Here is a 21,908-nt window from a genome sequence, read left to right as displayed (position 1 = left end):
ACAAAATGTTCAATGTCAAGTATGACTGTGAAGAATTAACCTCTGTCTGAATGGATATTTTGCGGGTAGGAGCTTTAAGTAACAATTTAAACTTCATTGTCAGGAGTAGATAAAATAAATATCATCTCTTCACACCCAGGGGAGTCTGGGCCAGCTGTATCTTTCTGAGTTCTTATTTCATTGTCCACACAATTGAATAAAATATCTACTCTAATGCAATATTAAGGTCACAAATTTAATAATCCAGAACTTAGGGAATGCAAAATTTACTTTTCTCAAGATAACAATTTCTTCCACGTGCTGGGCATTATATGCACTGAAGCTGTGCTTTCAGTAATGGAACTAGGTCAAGGATTTCATAGAACGTGGAGGTGTTCCTGTGACTGTACCAATAACAGCATCTTACATTTCATGTATATTTCAAGAGCCTGTGTGTGTGTATATATATATGCAAGTGAAAGGCAAACGCTGTGTCAGTCTGATGTGTGTTACCAGGGCCTGTAGAAAGAATAGGGTTTCTGAGACCAGCTAGCACTAACGCCTTTAAAAAAGAAACTCTGGTGCAATTTAGAGTAACTGCTGCAAGGCTCTGATTCATTACGAGTAAGTCTAAGCCTTGCTAGAAAAATTAAAACTTGAAATGTGCAGCATTTTTCTCATTGCACATATGTATTTGTACTTTATTTTGCAATTTGTTATCGCTCTGTGTCCCCCGTAAATTGTAAATCCTCTGAGGACAGAGACTGTATATGCGATTATTTGTTCAGGGATCCATTTGTTTGTCCATCAAACATCTGTTAGTCCTTGCCAGGTCCACGGTCTACTGGTGGGCAGATTACTAAACAAATAAAGTCAATGTGATTGCTCTGATAGCACTCTTTCTTGCCAAAGAAAGGAGAGAGAGATTAGTGATTAACTGGGGGGGGGGGGGGGAGATCAGGGAAGACTTCACAGAGGAGGTGATATTTGTTGAAGAGTGTTTCATGGGAAGGGTAGGAATTTCCAAGGTAGGAAAAAGAATGAAGTGGGAGAACTAGGTGGGGCAGGGGGTGGGGGGCAATGGGGAAAGCACTGGAAAAAACCTAGCCAAGGGAACAGGGGTACAAGATACAAAGGAATGAAAGGGAAGAAAAGAAAGTGCAAGGAAATCCAGTAGAAGCCATTCTTACAAACTCTATCCAATTCAACTGAATTGTGAGAAATTCTCAACCTTATTGGTAGGGGCAGTTCACCGAAACCCTGATGTATATTCTTAACCCTGGGCACAGGCAGAAAAGCCACGGCCCCAGCACTAGGAAAAGGCTCTCACCTAGGACTGCCAGGTGGGAAGGTTCCTGAGGGCTCCTAATGCTGCTTCCTTCCCAAGTTCCTGTCCATTAGCCAACCTGTCTCTTCGTACCAGCCACAGTGCCTGAGACAGTGTCTTGCTCATAAATACAGACAATAAATGCTCAATTTTGCCGTCTTTGTAAAAGGGCCTCTCCCTGTGAGGTGCCCGTAATGCAGCCAGAGCGGGGGATGTGAGTGAGCCAGGTCGATAATGACCGACACCAGTGACCGCAGACGGTGCCTCCTTCTTACCTTGATGCGGCTTTGAAACTGCATCATAAAAAGCGCCACCCTCCCTCCTGAAAGGAGTAATTTAAACTTCAGTGAAGTTTTGGGGAAGCACCCAAGTGCCATTGCTGTCTTCGGAGAATGGCAGCTCTGAGCCAGTGAAACCCAGGAGGGCAGCGGCCACGCAAGACGCAGACGCTGTGGCTGGGAGGCTTGGGGGGAAGGGGAAAACAAACAACAGCAAGCAAGTATTTTTAGGAAGCAAGCGCTGCGTAAGTATACAAACTCTAAAATGCAGAAATGTGAGGACACGGAAGGGTTTCCCAGCGCCAACCCCAAGCTCACAGGGGATGGAGAAGAACACGGCAACATAAGTAGATTAAACGCCTCTTTACAGGCAGCCACTTCTCAGCCTAATAATACCCGTAGAAAGAGAAAGCATCGTTATCCTACTTCACCATGGGCGATGCTGGGGCTTATGGAGACGAAATAAACTCATCCAAGGCCACTTAGCCACTGACAGAAGGAATGGGATGGAAACCCACTAGATGGATATGAGCTCCACGGAGCGGAGACTTTTGTCCACCAAGCAATCCTCAATGTCCAGAACATGACCCGCACACAGTAGGCACTCAAGAAACAACCCAAGCTCCAAAGCCTGTGTTTCCAAAGTGGTCAGGGTCGAGTTAGTCTTGGAGAAGACCGACTTTTATACTTGTTCCTGGGGTAAAGCAACACCTGAGACAGGCCAGGGGGCAGACATGTAGCAGGAATGGAAAAAACTAACAGCAGGAAGAACAAACAAGGCAGGGAAGATGAAGAGTTAAAGAGTTTTGCCCAGGTCTTTACCCAAAATATTGTTTCTTGTGGTAGTAGAAAGATGTTTTCCCTGTCACTGAAACAAGAACTAAGACAAAGCACATAACATATGACCCCTAGAGAATATCTTCTAAAAATTAAGAGTGTCTGTGTGTCTGTGTGTGTGTGCGTGTGTGTCTGTACACATATAATCATACATTCTACAGAGGTTAGGAACCTGTAAAAATAAATGGTTACATTGAAAGAGGTTTTTAACCTTAACTGTAGCATTTGCGAGTGGAAACTGTAATTACTGTTGTGTTTTTGGTGGTGACTGTGCAGGATTTTTTTTTAAAGGTCTGACAGCTGCCCTCTTGATATTTATGTGTTTCTTGCGAGGGAGCCCAAGATTCACAACTCTGAGCTTGTAATGAGGAAAAGAAGACCACACAAATAACATGAAAAGGAGTATGAATTGAATATCGCTGGAGAGACAAATCACATATTCTATGCTGCTTTAATTGGAAAGCAGTTCTTTCACGGGGTTACTTTCTCTTCGGCTAAGATAATTAAGTCTGGGCTGACACTGGTGACCAGCTACTGATGATATATCGTCAGTTACTAACAATGCAGGAATCAGTAATCAAAATTTATATTTCCCAGGTTACCGGGGCACGGTTGAAGAGAAAAGCCGTTTTTGATACGGCTGGGAGATAGGCTTCCAAACACAGGATTCGCATGGCCTCTACTCCATAGCATCTGGGAGGGTTAACTAGGTCTGCTTTATTTCAGCTCTGTCATAAAAGAGAACATACCTATTGTCTGTGTTTACATTAAAAATACATTGCAAGCCCCATGCTAGAGAAGAAGTCTCTGCCTGGCTCCCCGTCATTGTTAATGGATGAAATTCTATTTTCTTGGTGGTTTGGCATGAGGGGAGGTGGGCACCAAATAGACTTAGATATTTTAAAAGCCACTCCGTGCTGGCACGAGTACAAGGTTTTTGAATCATGATCAATTATCCCTGGGAAGAACTGAAGGCACCGAAATGGAAGGATTAGGATTGTAATTTGGAGCCCATTTGTTTATAGCAGCCGTTCCCAAACTTGTCTGCTTAGGAGAATCCCCTGGGGATCTATGAAAATTTCCAAAGCCCAGGTCACACCCCCAGAGCAATTAAGTCACAATCGTTGGGTGTGGGACACAGGCATGCTCAATGTGTGAAGCTCTCCACGCGATTCCAGAGTACCGGCGAGTTTGGCCAACACTGCGTTACACACTCATGGGATGGTATGTGTTTGCATTTAGTTACGGACAGAGCGGCAGATGCTGGGGGAGTGAGGAAAAGAGAATACACACAATCCAATGGGAAGCACTTGTCTGCAAGGTTCAAGCTGGAGCTGAAACTGGATTCTGCAACCGCGGCCTCCCTCCCCAGCGAGAGAAGCAACTTCACAGTGCTTGCAAAGGACTCTGGGGAGAAGGGGGAGTGAGGAAGGAAGAAATCAGCCTTCACTCCGGCTCAGCACCTCGCTCAGTGCTTGTTCAGTAAACAAGTGGAGAGGAAAGAGGGAGCACAGCTTTGGAGCTCAGCTCCCAGAAAGGGGCACTGGGGTAGGAGGAAGGAGACTGCACTGACCACAACTCCAGTACAGTGGCTCTCTCTCTACTCCGCCCTCTTTGCTCTGCCGCTGAAGTCCTCTTTTCTCTCTAGTCCAGTCAATGTCCCCTCCTCTCTGGGAACAGTCATTCCGGGATAGTCTAACATGACCATTCCCAGAAGAAAACACGCATTCTGCTTCTCAAAAATCCGGCATCCTCTAGGATGCTGGAGAAGCAGCCTTTGGCCTTCCTTTGACATGGGAGGTGAACACCAAGAAAGGGGGCAGGGACACCAGAGGACACGGGGGCAGGAGCCTGCCCAGAAATGAAGACACAAACAGAGGGAGAATAAAGTTCCCATACACAGCACTGGAATCTTGTTTATGGAAAATAAAAAATATGTTGGGTATTTGCTTTGAGCTCATCTGATTCTTTGGATTTGACTTCACTGTGCCCTGCCTTTCTGAGTTGGTTACATTTTTATTTGAAAGCTAATAAATTAGGCAGCCATTCATATGGCCTGCAGGCGGGTTTATGGTGTCGTGTAAACTACCAGCCACCATATATACCCATCTGTGTCACAGATAAACCCCCAATGTTATCACTACTGATGCCATGATGCCTGTACACGTCCCTCACCCTCACCCTGTATTCCAGAATATTACTATTGGCTGAACAGATTGTGAAGGGATAGGATCCTGGGGAAAACTGTGGGAATTGGCAGGTATCAGTAGGCCCGAGTTCCAGGTTTGCCTCGGGAGACACAGACTTTAAAAATTAACTCGTTTTGGTTTTTTTCCCACAAAATGAAACACATGCACAAGGAAAAAAATTTCAAAAAAACTAGAAGAGTACAATACAAAAAGTGAGTTTCTTTCCCACATCCGACCTCCAGTCCTCCTCCCTCAGAGACAAACCTGTGTTACTAGCTGCTTCTGTAACGGAACTGGAAAATTCGCAACACTTCAAAAAAAATCAGTCTTGGCTTATATTTAAATTTTCATTTTAAAAAAATGCCCCTTTCACAACCACCATAGAACTCAATGTGGAGGTATTTAAAAATACTCAAAGCCACCTGAATCAAAATCAACAAATATTTAGCAAGTACCTCCAATGTACAAGATGGCGCTTAAGCAAGGCATTTGCACTGAGGATTTTATACGTACGCATTTCAGGGTTTCTGGTGTATAACCGACACATCTAATTTTACGTCTTTGCTTTAAATCCTTTTTTCAGAAACAAAGTCATCTCTTTTTTGCCCCCCCCCCCAACCTCCATCCCCTCCTTTAACTTCAGAGACTTTCACACATTCCCTACTTTGAGATCTGCTTTAAGGCCAGATATCTGGGTGGGTGGTACGTTCTGGGCCAAAGTTCTCTCTCTCATACCTTCTCCAGATGGATGGGTTCAAGGATCTAATATTCCCCAAAGAAATAAAACTTCTCTAAGTTGCAGAGGAAGACGAGCTGCAGCGCTCTGTGTGCTGGGGATGAGAGGTGGGCCACGACGAAGCCGACATCCCCCCCACTCTGTAGCCCACTGAGGCACTGTGGGCCGACCGCACAGATGAGCGCCCCTCAGCCCCCTCCAGCTCCAGCCAGCAACATCTGTACGTCTTCTCTCCAGCTGGCCGGCCCAGCTGTTCTAGTGTCAGGAGAAAGTTATGAGTCACCGGGAAGGGATCTGAGACAAGAGTGGAGTTAAATCATCTCTTGGGGTCTGTATGTCATTGGCAGTAGGGCCTTCGTAACAAGCCAGTGGATGTCACTCACCCCTAGAAAGGCCACACACCAGAGCTTAACTTTGGATCCCACTCTCGAAGACCTCTTCCAAGCCCTGCAGAGATGGGGAGAGGTGGGGCCGTATGGATGCTGGATGTTCCCATCCCAAAAGGCCTCTGGTTACCGCCCATGATGTTCATTAGGCTATGACCATCGCTCTCCTTGTGTAGACTTTTTGGCTACTGACCTATCACCTACACAAGCTGGTCAAACTGGGATCCCGAAAGCATGAGGCCTGGCCTAAGCCTGAGGACGTTCTCTTTGGTCCTTTGGTTGCAGGCAGGTTATTTCATCAATAGAGCTATATGGGCAGCCTCCAGCAGAAGCCTGACTCAACAGCAGGATTTTCCTGGCCCATCTGTGGTTTCCTGCTCGAAGCAGTGCTTCCTCAGTACGGGGGAGGAAGAACTTGTCAGAGGATCCAAGAATCATAGGCAATCAGGCTCTCCAGTGGGACCTTACATGTTGTCTAGTCTAGCCCCACATCCGATGTCTGACTGCCCTGGACAATATTCCTTCCACTCCAGCATTCAACTGGCCTCCTGCCCCCTTGGGCAAGCCAGTCTATCTTTGCGTTCCTGGGACTACTAGAACAGTCCTCCTTATTTTGAGCAGAAATTACATCCTCATGATTTCTGCCCACTGATCTTCGCTCTATCCTCCCGTCTTCCAGGTTTCTCTTCAGGTATCTGAAAACAACCATCCTTGCTCCTTGTATCTCCACTGCTTTTTAACACCGGTCTGTCAGAAGCTGTTCTGATGTTCTTTCTTGGGGTAACATTTACTCATTATTCGGTGAATATTTGTTAAAAGTTCACTGTGTAGTCAGCTTTGTTCCAGAATGTGTAGTGACTGTGATTAACAAGACAAGCTTGTCCATACCAAGCTTACATTCTGATGGGGACGGAAGGACAGATAAAAGCAAGTAAGAATATAAATGTGGAACTATCAACTAGGGACAGATCCACTACAGAAATTCAGAATAATGTGATTTTAAAAAAAGAAAAAGGTTGGGGCATCTGGGTGGCACAGCGGTTAAGCGTCTGCCTTCGGCTCAGGGCGTGATCCCGGCGTTACGGGATCGAGTCCCACATCAGGCTCTTCCGCTATGAGCCTGCTTCTTCCTCTCCCCACTCCCCCTGCTTGTGTTCCCTCTCTCGCTGGCTGTCTCTCTCTGTCGAATAAATAAATAAAATCTTTTAAAAAAAAAAAAAAAGAAAAAGGCATTGGATTATTTTCCAGGTCAGGGAAGTTCTGTTCAAAGAAGTGACTTAAAAAAAAAGAAAAAAGATTTAGTTAGTTAGTTAGTTAGTTTAGAGAGAGAGAGAGAGAGAGAGCGTGCGCACAGGAGTGGGGAGAGGGGAGGAGGGAGAGAGAATCTCAAGCGGACTCCCTGCTCAGCACAGAGGTTGACAGGGGGCTCGATCTCACAACCCTAAGGTCACAAATGGAATCAGATGCTTAACAGGAGAAGCCACCCAGGCGCCCCAGGAAGTGACATTTTAATGGGTTCTTAGTGACAAAGGTGAACTAGCAAGTGAAGAACGACAGAGAATTCCAAGTGGTAGAGGGTGGGGAGCCACAGATGCCTAAGGCAGGAATGAAAAGCCAGGCAGGGCGGCAGGAGCCGGGTATGAAATGGTGGAATGGAACAAGACGGAGTCTGAGAGATGAGGTGGTGCTTCTGGCACCCGGGATTGGCGGATTCAATTCTGCCGTAAATGCAGTAAGAAGCCACTAGAGAGTTTATGTAGGGGAGGGCGTGACCTGAGTTTTCGAAAGACCGTCACAGGTTAGCATGTGGCGGGGGGGGGGGGGGGACAGATATGGCGTGTTTCGGTTGTAAAATCACTATCCAGATGTCATCTCTCAGTCCTCTGAACTTGTACTACTTTGAGTTTCCACTGCCCTCTGCCTTGTTACAGCTGTTCATATACTGCCCCCCGCGGCGGTCTGGGGGCTCCAGAGGGGCGGAACCCACGATGGAGCCCATGACCTCGGCATCCCCCATGTCCCAGCTCAGTGCTTCGTCTGCACATCTGAGACGCCACCATCTGTTGAGTAGATGGATGGACAGATGGATGGATGAAGGGGAACCACTGACAAAGATAGTTGCTTATCAAGTGAACACTGAAAAGAAAGTCCTCTCCCCAGGCCAACACCCTGGTGGATATTTCCTCATGTCTCATGTCTTCACTGATAACTCCCCAAACACTAGAGAAGTAATCCATGAGATACAAAAGCAATATTCCTTTGGAATGGAATCACGTGCAAAAAATAGAAAAATTACTACCAGCGATTCTCAACCTCCAAGTCTACCTTTCGTGAGGGAAGGGCAGCATCGGCACGGCCTTCCTCTTCAGGTGGTGACACGGCGCCCGAGCCCGGGCCCTCGTGCCCAGGCGCCACACAGCACCTTGCTCCCTCCTCACTGACGATTCTGGAGGAGACCCGGCCTTTCTTTCCTGTCTTAGTGCTGCGGGAAAGGGCTGATTAACTAGATATGCGAGGAGCCCATGTGTCTACTCTTGCATAACACTTCAGAATGACTTTTCCTTTTTGGCTCTTCGGAGAGCTGAAGACCATGTTAACTGAACAGGAAGAATATCGCTATCTGAGTAGAAAATTACTCTGCCTTAGTCTTTACTTATTCAAAGTGAACCTGGGGACTCTCCCTTTCAGAAAGTGCCTGCATGATTCCCTCTCCGTGCGCCCGTAGCTGCGCTCTTCCCACCTCACTGCTCAGACCTTAGGCTCCTTACCAGCGGGAGAGACCGCACGACCCAGCCAGACGTCTACGCGGTCCAGTAACCAGAGGCTGGGGAGTGTTCAGAGCCATTTCTGCATTTCCTGTGCCTCCGTTTCCTCCCCCCAAGAACGCCGTGCATGTGTGTGCAGGGGCCCCTGTGCTGTCCTGGGGTGACCGGCTGCCTGGGCACGTCGGCCAGGCTGGGCACGGGTCTCACCCTCCCTTCCGCCCTGATTCATCGCCTCTCTTTTGTCTGACGCTCAGCACTTACGTTTGGCTTCTGCCTGTCACGCTCAAGCTTCCTGCATAATTTCATTTTTCTCCTGATTCTGGTCTCTCTCACACAGATAGTAATTATACTGATTGTCTGCCATGCTATTAATTATGGGAACTGTGATTTATTTATTTATTTACTCATTCATTCATTCGTTCTTAGATTTGAGGGTTAATTGGTGATAACCGTGTGCTGTTTTCCCTCCAGATAATTTGGACTGCCGTGATTAACCTTGTGTTATCTGCTACTCGCCACTTGCCTGCACTTTATCCCAGAGCTAGAATTGATCACCATTGTGCCTGATGCCCAGGATCCCTTCTGTGAGAGGGCAATGGGGGCAGGCAGTTTGTGGAGGGGACAATATGTGGGGAAGGCCTCGGAGAAGGGAAGCGGGTATGTCTTCCTCCTCTACCCACCCCCCAACCTGTTGCCCGAGATAAAAGCTGTCCTCCCAAAATATTCTTGAAATTCAAATTCTTCATTTTATTAACTGATCCTTTAATGGACTGGTATTACCTATGAAAAGAAAGTTGCAGGTATCGGAAAACTAAAGGCCAGTACATAAAGCAAATACTGCCCACCAACAATTCCCTCTGATTACGGGGACTGGCAGAAGCCATGACCAGAGTCATGCCATGGGGGGAAAAAATGCAGACTGCAGACACCATGAATGCTCCTTTGGAGAAACCACCACTAACCGCACAAAAACGGCCGTGAAGTCTACCCGCTGAACCCAGGGAGAGAGGGCAAGGAGCAGTCGGCTGTCAGATGGGAGGAACAGTGCAGCTCACCCAGGCAGGGGGCTCCTGCCCCAGGGGAGGCTGTGCCTTCTGCTGGTGGTGGGTGTCACCGCTCACCCACCCGTCTCTGAGACCCTCTCTGCCAAGATCCCCTCTGCTCTGTGAGCTGTGCTCATTCTGCAGAAGCCTGTTCTCATCAGGCCCTTGTCTGGACAGGAGCCTGTCACTAGGAGCATAGAACAGAGGAAACTGAGACAAGATGACTCAGTCAGCAATTCCTAATCTCTGAATTATTCTTTCAAGCATCATACGATATACTTTAAAAAAAGGGGGGGGAGATCGGATTACATTTTTTTTCACTGTGAGACTCAACGCAGTATGTCTGGGATAATTAGAGAGCTCCTGCGTTTAGCAAAGTCAGTGCTGGGAGTTAGGCTCTGAAGCATCTCCTTTGCTCTTGTCTTTTATCCTGTTTTTAATCTCCTCAGGGAACAAGGAATATAGTTCCATAGTCTCTTTCTCAAAACCTTTGCAGTAGAAGTGCTTCAGAATTTTTAATTTTTCAGATCTTAGAAAAGTGACATGGGACATGTATCCCACCCCGGGCAGCATCCAGTGACCAAATCATTAATATTTTCTGCAGTGGAGCATTAATTACAGTAGCCAAGATATGGAAGGAGCCCAAGTGTCCATCCATAGATGAATGGATAAAGAAGAGGTGGTATATGTATACAATGGAATATTACTCAGCCATTAAGAGGAATGAAATCTTGTTTTTTGCAACAACACGGATGGACCCAGAGGGTTTTATGCTAAGAGAAATAAGTCAGAGAAAGGCGAATCCCATATGATTTCACTCATGTAGAATTTAAGAAACAAACCAAACAAAAAAACACTCTTCGGTACACAGACCTGGTAGTTGCCAGAGGGGAGGGGGATGGAGGACGGGCGAAATAGGTAGAGGGAATTAAGACATACCTTAGTTACAAAATAAGTAAGTCACAGAGCTGAAGCGTGGGGCATAGGGAACATGGTCAGTAAGACTGCAGTAACGTTTGGTGACAGATGGTGACTACACTTGCGGGGAGCACTGAGTAATGTCTAGAACTGTACGGAGCATGTCGTACACCTGAAACTAATGCAATACTGTATGGTAACTACATTTCAATTTAAAAATATTTTTTGCAGTGAAATGTATAAATACTCATCCCAAGAGGAATAAATAAAGTCTATAGATGGTCCCATGCCAGTTTAGGTCAAATTTTGTCACCATATAAATAGGAAAAAATGTTTAGTTGTCAGGGTTTATTCTCTTGGTTTGGTTTGGCTTGGCTTTTGTAATTGAAAATGAGGGACTGTGTATCTCTATTTCAAAAACCAACTCGTTTCATCCGGATCTAGAGAAACAGAAAATCAAATCTTGTTTTTCTTTACACTTAAGAAAAAGGGAGGCATTTTCCAAAACAAGCACTACTGTGAAAATAGTTCATTCAGATGCTTACCACCTTCCTCTCAATGAACAGGACTTTAAATCTCAAAGTTTCTGGGCGGTGAACTGGAAGTCACCTATGTAAGGAATCGAGCCATTAAGTGGCAGAGACATTTAAACAAACCCATAATTTCCTGGAACTTACTCTTCCTGGCCTTAAGGAAGCATATTTTCAGGATGTTTGGAAATTGTTATTAATTTTCAGGGTAGGATTTCACATTATAAATAAACGAACACTATAGGGAGTATTGTCACCAGATTTGACTTGATTCGAAAACAAGCAACTAGTGAACGGTGCTCTCTCTACCCCAATTCAAACCGAGACCTGCTCTAAGTAAATCAAGCCAGCCTAATAAAGAACATGAGCCACGGAAGATATCATTCATTCAGTTTCAGGAAAATGCAGCAGTATCTACCAAATGTAATAATAAATTTAAATCGCTTTAAATGCATGGGTTTGCGGTCTTCATCCGGTTCACCAGGATACAAAGAAGACTAGTTTCTCCTTTTAATAAGGGAAATTAATTTCCTAAAGAATATAAGAAAATTCTGGAAATCCAAGAGCTAATGCTTCCATCTCACTTCTGTCCTGGATGCGCCTCGTCTAGACGGAGACACACAGATAATCCACTGCATGTGTAGATATTTCACTGATGATAAGAACCAGTCGGCAATATCATGCTTCGTTACAGAGCAGATCCTGAAATGATATTATGTTTCTCTGTATACAATTAGAGGCCTGTAGTCAAATAGAAACTCTATTTTTGGCCTTCACGTTACTGGAAGAGCATCAGAGCTCATTGAAAGAGACAAGGGATACAATGAAAGACAGCACGCAGCCAACACCAGAGAACCTGATTCAAAAGGTTTAGTTCAAGAAAATGTTTTTCACTGCCTGATTTTGAGACGATCTTAACCGCACCGCCCCCACCCCCCAAAAAAGGCAATAAAAATGTGTAGGGCTCCAAGTGTCGATCATGTGTGACTGGTGGCATTGGTACTCTGGGCTGTTATGCAGAGCTCAAAGGAGGAGAGAGACTTTGCAGGCTGTTTTCATTGCTCTCTGAGCCATGTTTGAAGTTGCCTTCCACTCCAACAGCAAGAAGAACACAGCCCTGCAGCCCAGCTCTGCCACAGGCAATCCCAGACCAGTGAGGAGCAGAAAGGTGAGGGCTGTGGCTGGGAGAGTCTGTTTTCCATTAACCGCACGGAGAGCAAACAGAGGAGAAATTACCGGGAGAGTCATCCCATCAAAGGCCAGCAATTGCTCCCTTTTAGTTGCAAGCAGCTCAGGATTTTGACAACGTTTCATGGAAAACCCCAGACGCTAATGTCTCAAGTCTGCTCTCCATAAAGTCACTGTGCAAATATCTTTCTAAAGGCGCAAGGAAAGTGCTTTCAATGTAGGCCTGTTATTTTTTTGCCCTGTTTCATTTTTAATGAAATTAGCAATGTACAGAGAACTAGGGAGAGTAATGAGAGAAAAACTCACATAATCAGCGCCTCGAATGAACAAATACCAATACTTTGAGCTTCTGCTGCAGAGCCTCCCCCCGCCCTTCTTCTTCCTGGGTCATATTCTTGGAAGGAAAAAGTAATCTGATAAGATCTTTATTCTCAGCCATAATTCTTCAAGCCGAACTTTGGGTAAAGTGCAAAAATCCATCCATTACTTTAGACAAATATTTGAAATTCCTTAAGCAAAGAGTGAAGTGGTCCAGTTTCGGTGTCTGAAAATCCGATCGGCATGGAGTTGCTCATTTTAACACACTGTTCTCTAGACCTGGTCCTGCCTGAAATCTCTCAGCTCCCACTCGCGCCTCCTCCACCCTCCCTGGTCCACAATGACCCACCACGCAAGCTGCCACGTCTCTCTCCAACTGGAGGCCTAGGCTGGTCATCCCAGCCGCGTGCCTCGACGACACCTTCATAGTGTTCTTCCCAACAGGACTCTCTTCCTTCTTTCTGAAACCTTATTGAATTTGTTCACGTATTCTGTTTCAGGACAATGGGCGGGAGCTGCTGGGACCATCTACTAAAGAGTATGGTCTAGGGGCGGGGGCTGAGGAGACCTTCTTTCCCATCTCTGCCTGCATCGGCATCTCGCGCAGAGCCTGGCTCCCGACAGAAAGCAGGGAATCGGGCAGTGGAAGTAATGAACATCAGGCAGCAAGCCCAGGAGAAATGAATGAGTCTTGGCTGCCTCTCCGAAAGCAGTGTAACGTAGGGACAGAGCTCAGTGAAGGAGTCAGGAGTTCTCCACTGCTGTTCAGCTTCGCCACTTTTGAGCTGTGCCACGCTTGGCAAGTGACCTCACTTCTCAGGCCTCAGTTTCCTTAGCAGTAAAACAAAGGGGCCATGTGTTTCTGCCTCTGGAGCAGATGTCTGAGTTCAGCAATGTTATAAAAGCTGAAAAGACGGAGGTGCCCAAAAGCTGGTGTGTGACGTGGCTAGACGTGGCTGGGACTGTTGCGGCTTTCGGAGATCCAGACGGTTGGGCTCAGTATTGTCAGGCGGCTGAGGTCGTGACTTTACCCGCGGAGCGCTAGTGAGTCAGGAGACCGCACCTGCAACATCCGAGCAAAGCCCACCAAATGCACCAGCTCAAGGGCGCGTGTGTGTCGGGGAGGGCGGTAAAGACAGAGAAAGCTGTCCTCACACAGAACCTCCCGACAGAGAAGACTTGCCCTCTCCCCTAAAAGATGAAACAGGTTTACAACCTGACTTCACTTTTCCAACAAAATTTTGTTCTTCCTAATCCAACTTCTGAATTCACAGCTGTTTCCCTGCTCCTTTGCGACAGCGATTTCAGACCCAAAATGGGCCATTATACACAGTCGATGTTCATGATCATACTCCAACTGAATGCCCATGTCATTCTCCAAGATGTGTTGAGGTTAGCTCTGCGGCATTCCTCTTGAAATAGGGGTTTCTAGGTCTCGGCTGATAGCTGAGAAGAGGAGGACGAGAGGGACCAGGGTCTTTATTAAGAGGCTAGGGCCATTTTTCTCATTTGCGCGAACCTTAAATCTCAACGCAGATATCGCCCAACAGGGGGCTGGTCGTGGTCCCTGAAGCCTGGGTAGAGCAGAGGTTTCAACCAGGCTCACCAGGCCCAAGTTGTTCCTCCTCCCATCTGAGAAGTGCTCATTGGTGGCCCGGTTATGCATCCAGAGGACAGCAGCAGCCTCTTACTCCTTGCTGCCCTTGAAACAGGACTGCCCAGGCCAGGGAAGGCCACCTGCTACTGAAACACTTTAACTCCTGAACCCGCCCTCTGGTGCAAGAATCATCAGCAGTTCGGCCTCCTATGAGCCAAGTCCCCCGCGCTCAGCAAGCTGGGTTTTCTGCACCGACACCTGCTCTCCCTCCTCTCTCCGGGCAGAGGTTCCTTCCCCCGACTTGAGGGGTTTCCAGATTTGTTTATCTTCTCAGCTACTGAAGCAGGTGGCCTTGTTTTCACCCTTTATAGCAGACACTGTTCTCTATGATGTACTGACTTTTAAAACATCACTAGTGAGGAGGCGGCCAGCAGGCAAGTGGTTCCACTTAACACCACGTTGTCACGAGCCAATCAATTTCTCCCAAAACTGGGGCTGAGAAGCGTTTGCATCTTTCTGTCATGTTAACCCTGTGATCGCGGGGCCATAGAGTGGAATGAGCCTTTGCATGCCTCCACGTTTGGGTGCAACTGTGTACTCCTTTTACAGATTTTTATTACCGAAGCCATTAGGGACTTTCAGCCATTCTGTCCACGTGAGCATAGATGCATCAACCTATATTCAACTATTATCTTAAGTGCAGTTTCTATTTATGTCAGCAGCTCTCTCTTTCTTTGCCAACCTTCCTTCTGTTCCCCTTTCTTTGATGTCCTGGAAGGACTGACTTTGGCGTCACACAGACCTGGGCTTACGTCTGCACTTCCCCTTCTTACTGACGGTGCTGTAAATATTGACTGTGCCACGTCCCTTAACCTCCCGGAGCCTCAGTTTCCTTGTGTGCATAAGACCTTAAGACCGTAAGGCCTGTCTCCCTGGGTGGCCACAGTGTTTAAATAAGACAATATGCGTATGTACCCTGCACACACAGGGTGCTCAATAAAGCTCCACACCCACCCCATCCCTTTCCCGTTTTTCACACTGTTATTTTCCTTTGCACTCAAGTAACTGCCAGGATTCACATTTTACAAATCACACAATGCACATTATGCCATTCTGAGACAGGGTCTCCGCCTCTCCCAGATGCCCACCCCCCAGAGACAGGAAGCTTAGTGACCTGGAAGGAGAAGGGGGGAGAAAGGGGGGGACAAAAAGGGAAGGACAAAGAGGAGGGGGCTTCCTCTCCCACTGAAAAAGTAGAACACCAGCTGCTAATCTGGGGCCCACCTAAGAATTTCTTAAGGAATTCCAAGAAAAGCTATTAATTAAAAGGCAATTTTTTAGTTATCTCAACAGAAGAATAAACATTTATTGAGGGCTACAACTTTTACGAGCATTAGCTCACAACCAAGCTTGAGACACTGTTTGCCCACTCCAACGATGAGGAACATGGGGCTTAGAGACCTTCTGCACCTTGTCAAAGGTCCCAACTGGTAAGTGGGGTTCAAAACCCCATGTTTTCACCCTCTGCTCTTTCTGCTCCCTACATTATGAGCAACAGTTTGGATTCACGGAAGAGTTTTTACACCAACGTCAATTCAGATTTTTAAAGACAGTGACATTATAAAGACAAAAATGATGAGGTCAGAAAGCTGGAGCACGGTAGCCAAGATATGGAAGCAGCCCACGTGTCCACCGACAGATGAATGGATGAGGAAGAAGTGTGGGGGGGTGTGCGCGCACACACGCACACACACATACACGCACAGTGGAATACCACTCAGCCATTAAAAAATGATGAAACCTTGCCATTTGCAACATGGATGGATCTAGAGGGTATTCCGCTAAGTGAAGTAAGTCAGACTGAGAAAGATAAATACCACATTTCACTTACATGTGGAATCTTAAAAACAAAATAAATGAACAAAACGAAATAGAAACAGACTCATGGGCACAGGAAATCAACTGTGGGTTACCAGAGGGGAGATGCGTGAGTGGATGGGTGAAACAGATGGAGGGGATGAAGAAGTTCGCAATCGCTGTTATAAAACAAGTCAGCATGGGATGTAGGTACAGCATAGGGAACAGAGTCAATAATATTGCAATAACTTTGTATGGTAACTGCTCTGGTTGTGGGGATCATTCTGTAATGTATAAAAACATCGAATCACTATGATGTAGACCTGCAACTAATAGGATATGTCAGTTACACATCAATTTTTTTAGAAAAAGAAAAAAAAATTTTAAAGCTAGAGCATTAAAAATGGAAATGTCATCCTTACTATCGAATATAATTAAACGGTAGCAACTATGGTTTCTCTGGCCAGGTTAGAACTACTTCTGGGACTTGAACCTTGTCCTGATGTGGAAACTAGGTGGTGTCACAGGCTGGAATTTTTCTGCTCTAGTTCAAGGAACTTGTCACAACAGGAGTGTCCTGGCTCAAAGTCACTCCATGCCTTTTCCTCCCTAATCACCACATACCCACTCCCTTTGTCACCAGAGCAGAATCACCCAGAATCATACAATCTCAGAGCCTGGAAGCGCTCCAGACGCCATTACATTTTATATCCTTTCATTTTACAGGTGAGGAAACAGAGCCAGCAAGGCTACGTGACTTGCCTAGGGCCACCCTGTTAGTGTGCCCTTCGTTCTTTTAATGACAGCGTGAATTACTGATTACCTTTAAAACCTCCTATGACGTCAGCAGGAAACGTGCTTTTTAAAAGAACTACTGAAACACGGTAGTAAATGATTTACCTCATAGGGAAAACAAAAAACCAAAAAACCCGTCACTACCATCATCCTCTTTATTCCTAGGACACATGTAGAGCTATTAACGAGAGTATCTTCTCTTTGCAAGTCTCCAGATAAATTATTTTTCTTACTGTGACCACTTATTATTAAAACGTGCATCGGATGCCAACACTCTGGAAGACGGTACCCCAAGCTGTATCCATACAGCCAAGTCCAGGTGCAAGGGCAAGCGCACTGTGCCGCTGGTGCACGTGTCCACAGAGTGTGGAGCAGCCCATGTGGGTCTTCAAAACAAGCCACGTCTGTTCACGTGTGTGAGCAGACAATGGGTCCCCCCAGGTTCACGTACTAAGACTGACATGAGTAATTCTGCTTGTTTTTACCCGCTCTGCCGTGCTGATGTGCTTTTCCTGAGTGGCATGGAGGCCGCCCTCAGAGCCTTCAGGGGTCAGACAGGGGAGGTGAGGGGTGATGAGGCTTCCTAAGACAAGGCAAAGCGGCGGCAATGTTTCCCATTGGAGAGGGCCAGCCCGCTCTACTTTGGGCAGCCACCGCTCGGCTCCAGAGTGTTGGCCATGTGAAATGTTGGCCAGCGAAGGCAGATCTCTGATTTCTCTTTTTTTAAGAAGCCAGAAACCCAGAGTTGTATGTTAAATCTACTATGTTTCCCCCCCCCCCCAAAATGTTGGCAACTAATTTGTTTTTTTTCTGCTCTGTGAGCCAAGCTCTGGCCGAGTCCTAGCAGTTTGTGAGCCCGAGTAGAATTTTCCAGGGCAGGCTTTGAGGGAATGGCTGGGCAGGGTACTGGGGTTAAGTCTGAGTGGTACTCTGGTTGCATAGGCCTGTCGTGGTCCCCAGTCCTCGTGGCACTTACGAAATTAACCTGATTAATCAGAAGTAAGATGTGGCAGTTTGTGACCTCATGCTCTGACTTCATAACCATTCTCAGTTCTAGTGACCTCCCCTTTGCTTCATGCTTTGCTGACAGAGGGACCTGCTGCTAGATGACAAGGGTATGCAGGAGGGAGGTAGATGGAAGCTCCGATTACTGAAAATATTTGATCGTTTTAAAACACAATTATCACCACGAATGCAGTCACAGGATTTTCAGACAGACTTCCTTTCAGCCCCTTTTGTTCGGCCCTCAATCTGGAATACTGAAGGCTAGCTTCCTGGCCAATCAGCATTCTGCACAGACCACTCAGCTCACGGCAGCCAATAGCCACAACACCATTTGTACACCACGGCTCTGTTAACTCAGTTTCGTCTTAAAAACTGCAGAGGGAAAATGACAGAAGAGAATTTTTATCTGGGCTGAGACTGGGTAGTAAGTCAACACAATTCTTGCCCATGTGACTCAGAGTAAAGTCATGTAATTAATTTTAGATGAATCCAAATAGATCTAATAAATTCACCCAGCAGATGCCTATTAAAATTAAGAACGCTCTTAAGGTTTTCCACAAATATGGCAGGTGGGAGAAGAGGAGGATTATAACTTTAGAGTAATGGTGTATTTTACAAAGGCCATTTCTCTCCGGGCTAAGAAGAGTAGAAAGTTGAGACAATGAGATGGGAAATACAGGCATAAGGAGCTTACTCTCGAAGTAAATATTTTTGTTTAGAATCCTCATGTTGCCAGTCTTCCCACTATCTAATTGTCTGGATATCTGCTGATGTCTAAGTCCAATTTAGCCTCTATAAGCACGGTCACAGAGAAGAGAAACCAGCAAGCGGCTACAGATGCCTAGAAATACATTGTATGTGAGTAGCACTGCTCAAAGTCTCAAAAATTCCTTAAGCAACCTCTTTAATTGCAGCAGCCCAGCTAGCTCAAGAGTCTGAAATTCAGGGGCAAGTGCCTGTTCGTTTTTTGTTCTCTAGGCTCGAGGCATGTCTGTATCACTGTGGTCTTAGCGGGGAGACCCAGCCCGCATTCCACAGACTGGGACATGACAATGTGATGGAACTGGGATCTCTCTACAAAGTAATCATTTCAACAAGAAAATATATTATCTACATATATACAAGGGTTAGAGCCCAAAGTTGTGTGGGAAGGGAATAATACATCAAAACCTCAACCGAAGACAACTGTGAAGCGTTCGTGTGGACGGCCCAAGGCACTGCCAGACGCTTCCTCCCATATGATGTACATGTTAACAACCTGATGATACGATGATAGAAAGACACATAAAACAGCTATTTTTCCTGGCGTGAAGCCCTACTGTAAACCTGGAGATATTTAAATACCCCATCGCAGCCTCGGTCCTGGCTACATGTAAGGATTAAAGGAAGCCACTGGAGTACAGAATAGGTTTCTTCTGCAAGCACCGCCCTGCCTGCCAGCCAGCTTCTGGGGTGGCGCATGGTACATCCACCCCATGCAATCTCAAGCTGGGAACCACGAAACTTGGGAGATACATTAAAATAGCAGGGCTCTGTCTCGTTAGCTTGTAGGACATCTGTACAAAGACGAATGCCAATTGTGGAAGGCCAGAGACTCATTTGTCATGCTGAGACAAATTAATCTTTAAAAGTATACATATATTTCCCCAAGATTTCTAAAGGACTGAGCATCAGCGTTCTGAGTCTCCATTATTCTTTCATTACATGCTGCAAACTCTCGGAGGTAATGTGCTTCTGTATTAGGCTATAATACCACTCCTGAGCCCTTGGTAAATGTTGCCACTTCCTCTTGCCCGGGCCTACTTTCTCTTCTAAAATGTAACAGCTGACTGGGATCTGGTTTATGTCTTACTAACTCCTGTGACTGATTTCTCCTCTTTAGTGTTCTACTGAACAGATGCCATGAGAAACAAACAAGGGGACCTCAGGGATTCTTCCCTTTGGGTTAAGAGTCTCCGGAATAGGAAAAACTAGCAAATGAATGAATGAATAGATGATCGCTTTTAACCTGTCTATAAATACATGTTTATGTCTCTTGGTAATGGATTGCCCTCGTAAGCAAGTCATCATTTAAAGTTTAATTTTCATCTCCGCACCAGAGATGGAGATCTGGAATTGCTCAGGCTTCTCTCTCAAGCTCGCTCCCTCTTTTTCAAGATAAAGCAAATTAATTAATGTGTACTTTTCAACTGAAGAAATGATTAAGACCCAGCTGTGTCTGTGAAATTGTAAGTTGCGATGCAACACTCGGGACTCGTTAATGCTTTTTTTGGCATGAAGAAGAGAGACATAGGTATTTAATATTAAGTGTTCTAAAAAGCGTAAGTTAGCAGCTTGTTTGCCAAATTAACTTTCAAAGACACCTAAGTTACTAAGTTTGACTTTTCTACACACAAATCTTAAATGATTGATGGACTACTGTAAAATAGCTTTGTTCAACAAAGATCATCTCTGGCAGGCTACTTCAAAGGCTTTACCACTCTGGAAAGATGAAAAGATATCTCCATTTTACACTATTTCCCCTATAGATCAACACTTATTTGAAATATGCCTGAGAATTATGTGATATTTACTGTATTGGGAGCCTTCTTTCACTGTATGCTGCAGCCCCCCATGGGACTGCTTTTACTTCTAAGATTTAGGAGAATTTTCTACACATATAGAGCATCTTTAAGAACCTACAGCTGGGCAGAACAGTGTATCTGGCATTTTTATTCACTCCTGTTCCACTGCAAGGCAGTATTTGAGACTAAAATATACAGATAGAGAATTTTTTTAATCAACAATACCATTTAAGGGCACACCTGGGTGGCTCAGTCGGTCAAGCATCGGCCTTCGGCTAAGGTCATGATCCCAGGGTCCTGGGATGGAGTTCCGCATCAGACTCCCTGCTCAGTTGGAAGTCTGCTTCTCCCTCTGCCCCTCCCCCGACTCGTGCATGGACGCGCGAGCTCTCTCTCTCTCCCCCCCAAATAAATAAATGAGGTCTTTAAAAAAAAACACCATTTCAGGATGTGGTTTCAGATTCTCCCTACAGTATTCTTCAGAGTCTAAAAGGATCCATTTCTTTCTTTTTAAACATAGGTTGTGTGATTTTATTTATGTCCAAGGTCATTCTAGAATTATGTAAACCAAGGGTGAACATTTCAACTAAGGGGTCAAGCAGGTAACAGAAATTAGTAAACAGGGCGCATTATGGGGTGGGTGTGTATGTGTGTGTGTGTGTGTGTGTGTGAGCATGTGTGCATGTGTGTTGGGGGTGGGGTGTGGTGCCTGAAGGGAACAGTCATTTAGGTCAATAGGTCAGATACTCTGATTTTTATTAGAAATCTTTTTTTTTTTTTCAATATTGGCAACCACTTCAAATTTTTGAATACTGGACGGATAAAACATGTCTGGGGGGTGGCCTGCTGCCGTAAACCTGCTGAGAAGAAAAGTATTTACGCTAAAAAGAAAAAAAAAAAAACGCTTTCTCTGTCATCCACACCTTTTGGAATGCAGTTTCGTAACTGTGAAACAGCCACTGATGACGGCCTTAAAATGGCTCGGGACAGAGGAACGAATAAGGCTCTGGGTCATGTGTTCGGGAGCAGCTTTGCAAAAGGGCTCAGATCCGTGGGGAAGGAGGGTGCGGTGGGTACTGGATACAGCTTTCTTATGTAAAACACAATAATCCGTGAATTCACAATGGAAAAGATATGAAGCAGAGACCCCTTTTCTCTTAAATTTATCTTCAAGGCCATTTCATTTTATGGAGGTGAATAAAGCTGACTTGCAAAAAAAAAAAAAAAATCCCTTCTTTGCTCTTTGGCAGGGTGAAGTAGAGGAAAAAAGTCTCCCCGCTGAACTACTATGAGGTCAGAAGCCTTGCTGCTATATTTCACACTGCTACACTTTGCTGGGGCTGGTTTCCCAGAAGATTCTGAGCCAATCAGTATTTCGCATGGCAACTGTAAGTATCCACAATCTTACTGTCATTCTCTCTCTCTGTGGGCATTTCAGGCTGCTTCAACCAGCAAAACACCCAACATTTTCTAAAATTTAATAAAACAGAAGACCTGTTAGTAGACGACAGAGGGGTCTCGTCAAATTGGGGAGACGGCTGTTCTGAAACTCCATTAAATACTGTTGTGGTGACATGTGTGTGAACGTGTGTGAGG

At 45.7% G+C, this 21,908-nt stretch overlaps 1 protein-coding gene across 3 annotated transcripts in view; it reads left to right on the top strand.

Moving 5' to 3' along the window:
• The window catches only part of SEMA6A (semaphorin 6A), a 128,061-nt gene that overhangs the window by 43,108 nt on the left and 63,045 nt on the right, over nucleotides 1-21,908 (top strand). For all 3 annotated transcript variants that reach the window (XM_026507799.4, XM_026507803.4, XM_057307033.1), the window contains exon 2: nucleotides 21,563-21,700. In XM_026507799.4, the coding sequence (XP_026363584.1) occupies nucleotides 21,601-21,700 (100 nt within the window). In that variant the 5' untranslated portion in view covers nucleotides 21,563-21,600. The remainder of the gene's footprint in view (nucleotides 1-21,562; nucleotides 21,701-21,908) is intronic.

Source organism: Ursus arctos, unplaced genomic scaffold, assembly GCF_023065955.2.
Source record: "Ursus arctos isolate Adak ecotype North America unplaced genomic scaffold, UrsArc2.0 scaffold_5, whole genome shotgun sequence".
Taxonomy (NCBI): Eukaryota; Metazoa; Chordata; class Mammalia; order Carnivora; family Ursidae; genus Ursus; species Ursus arctos.
Note: the sequence above shows the minus strand (reverse complement) of the source record. Positions and strands in the feature narration are given on the sequence as shown.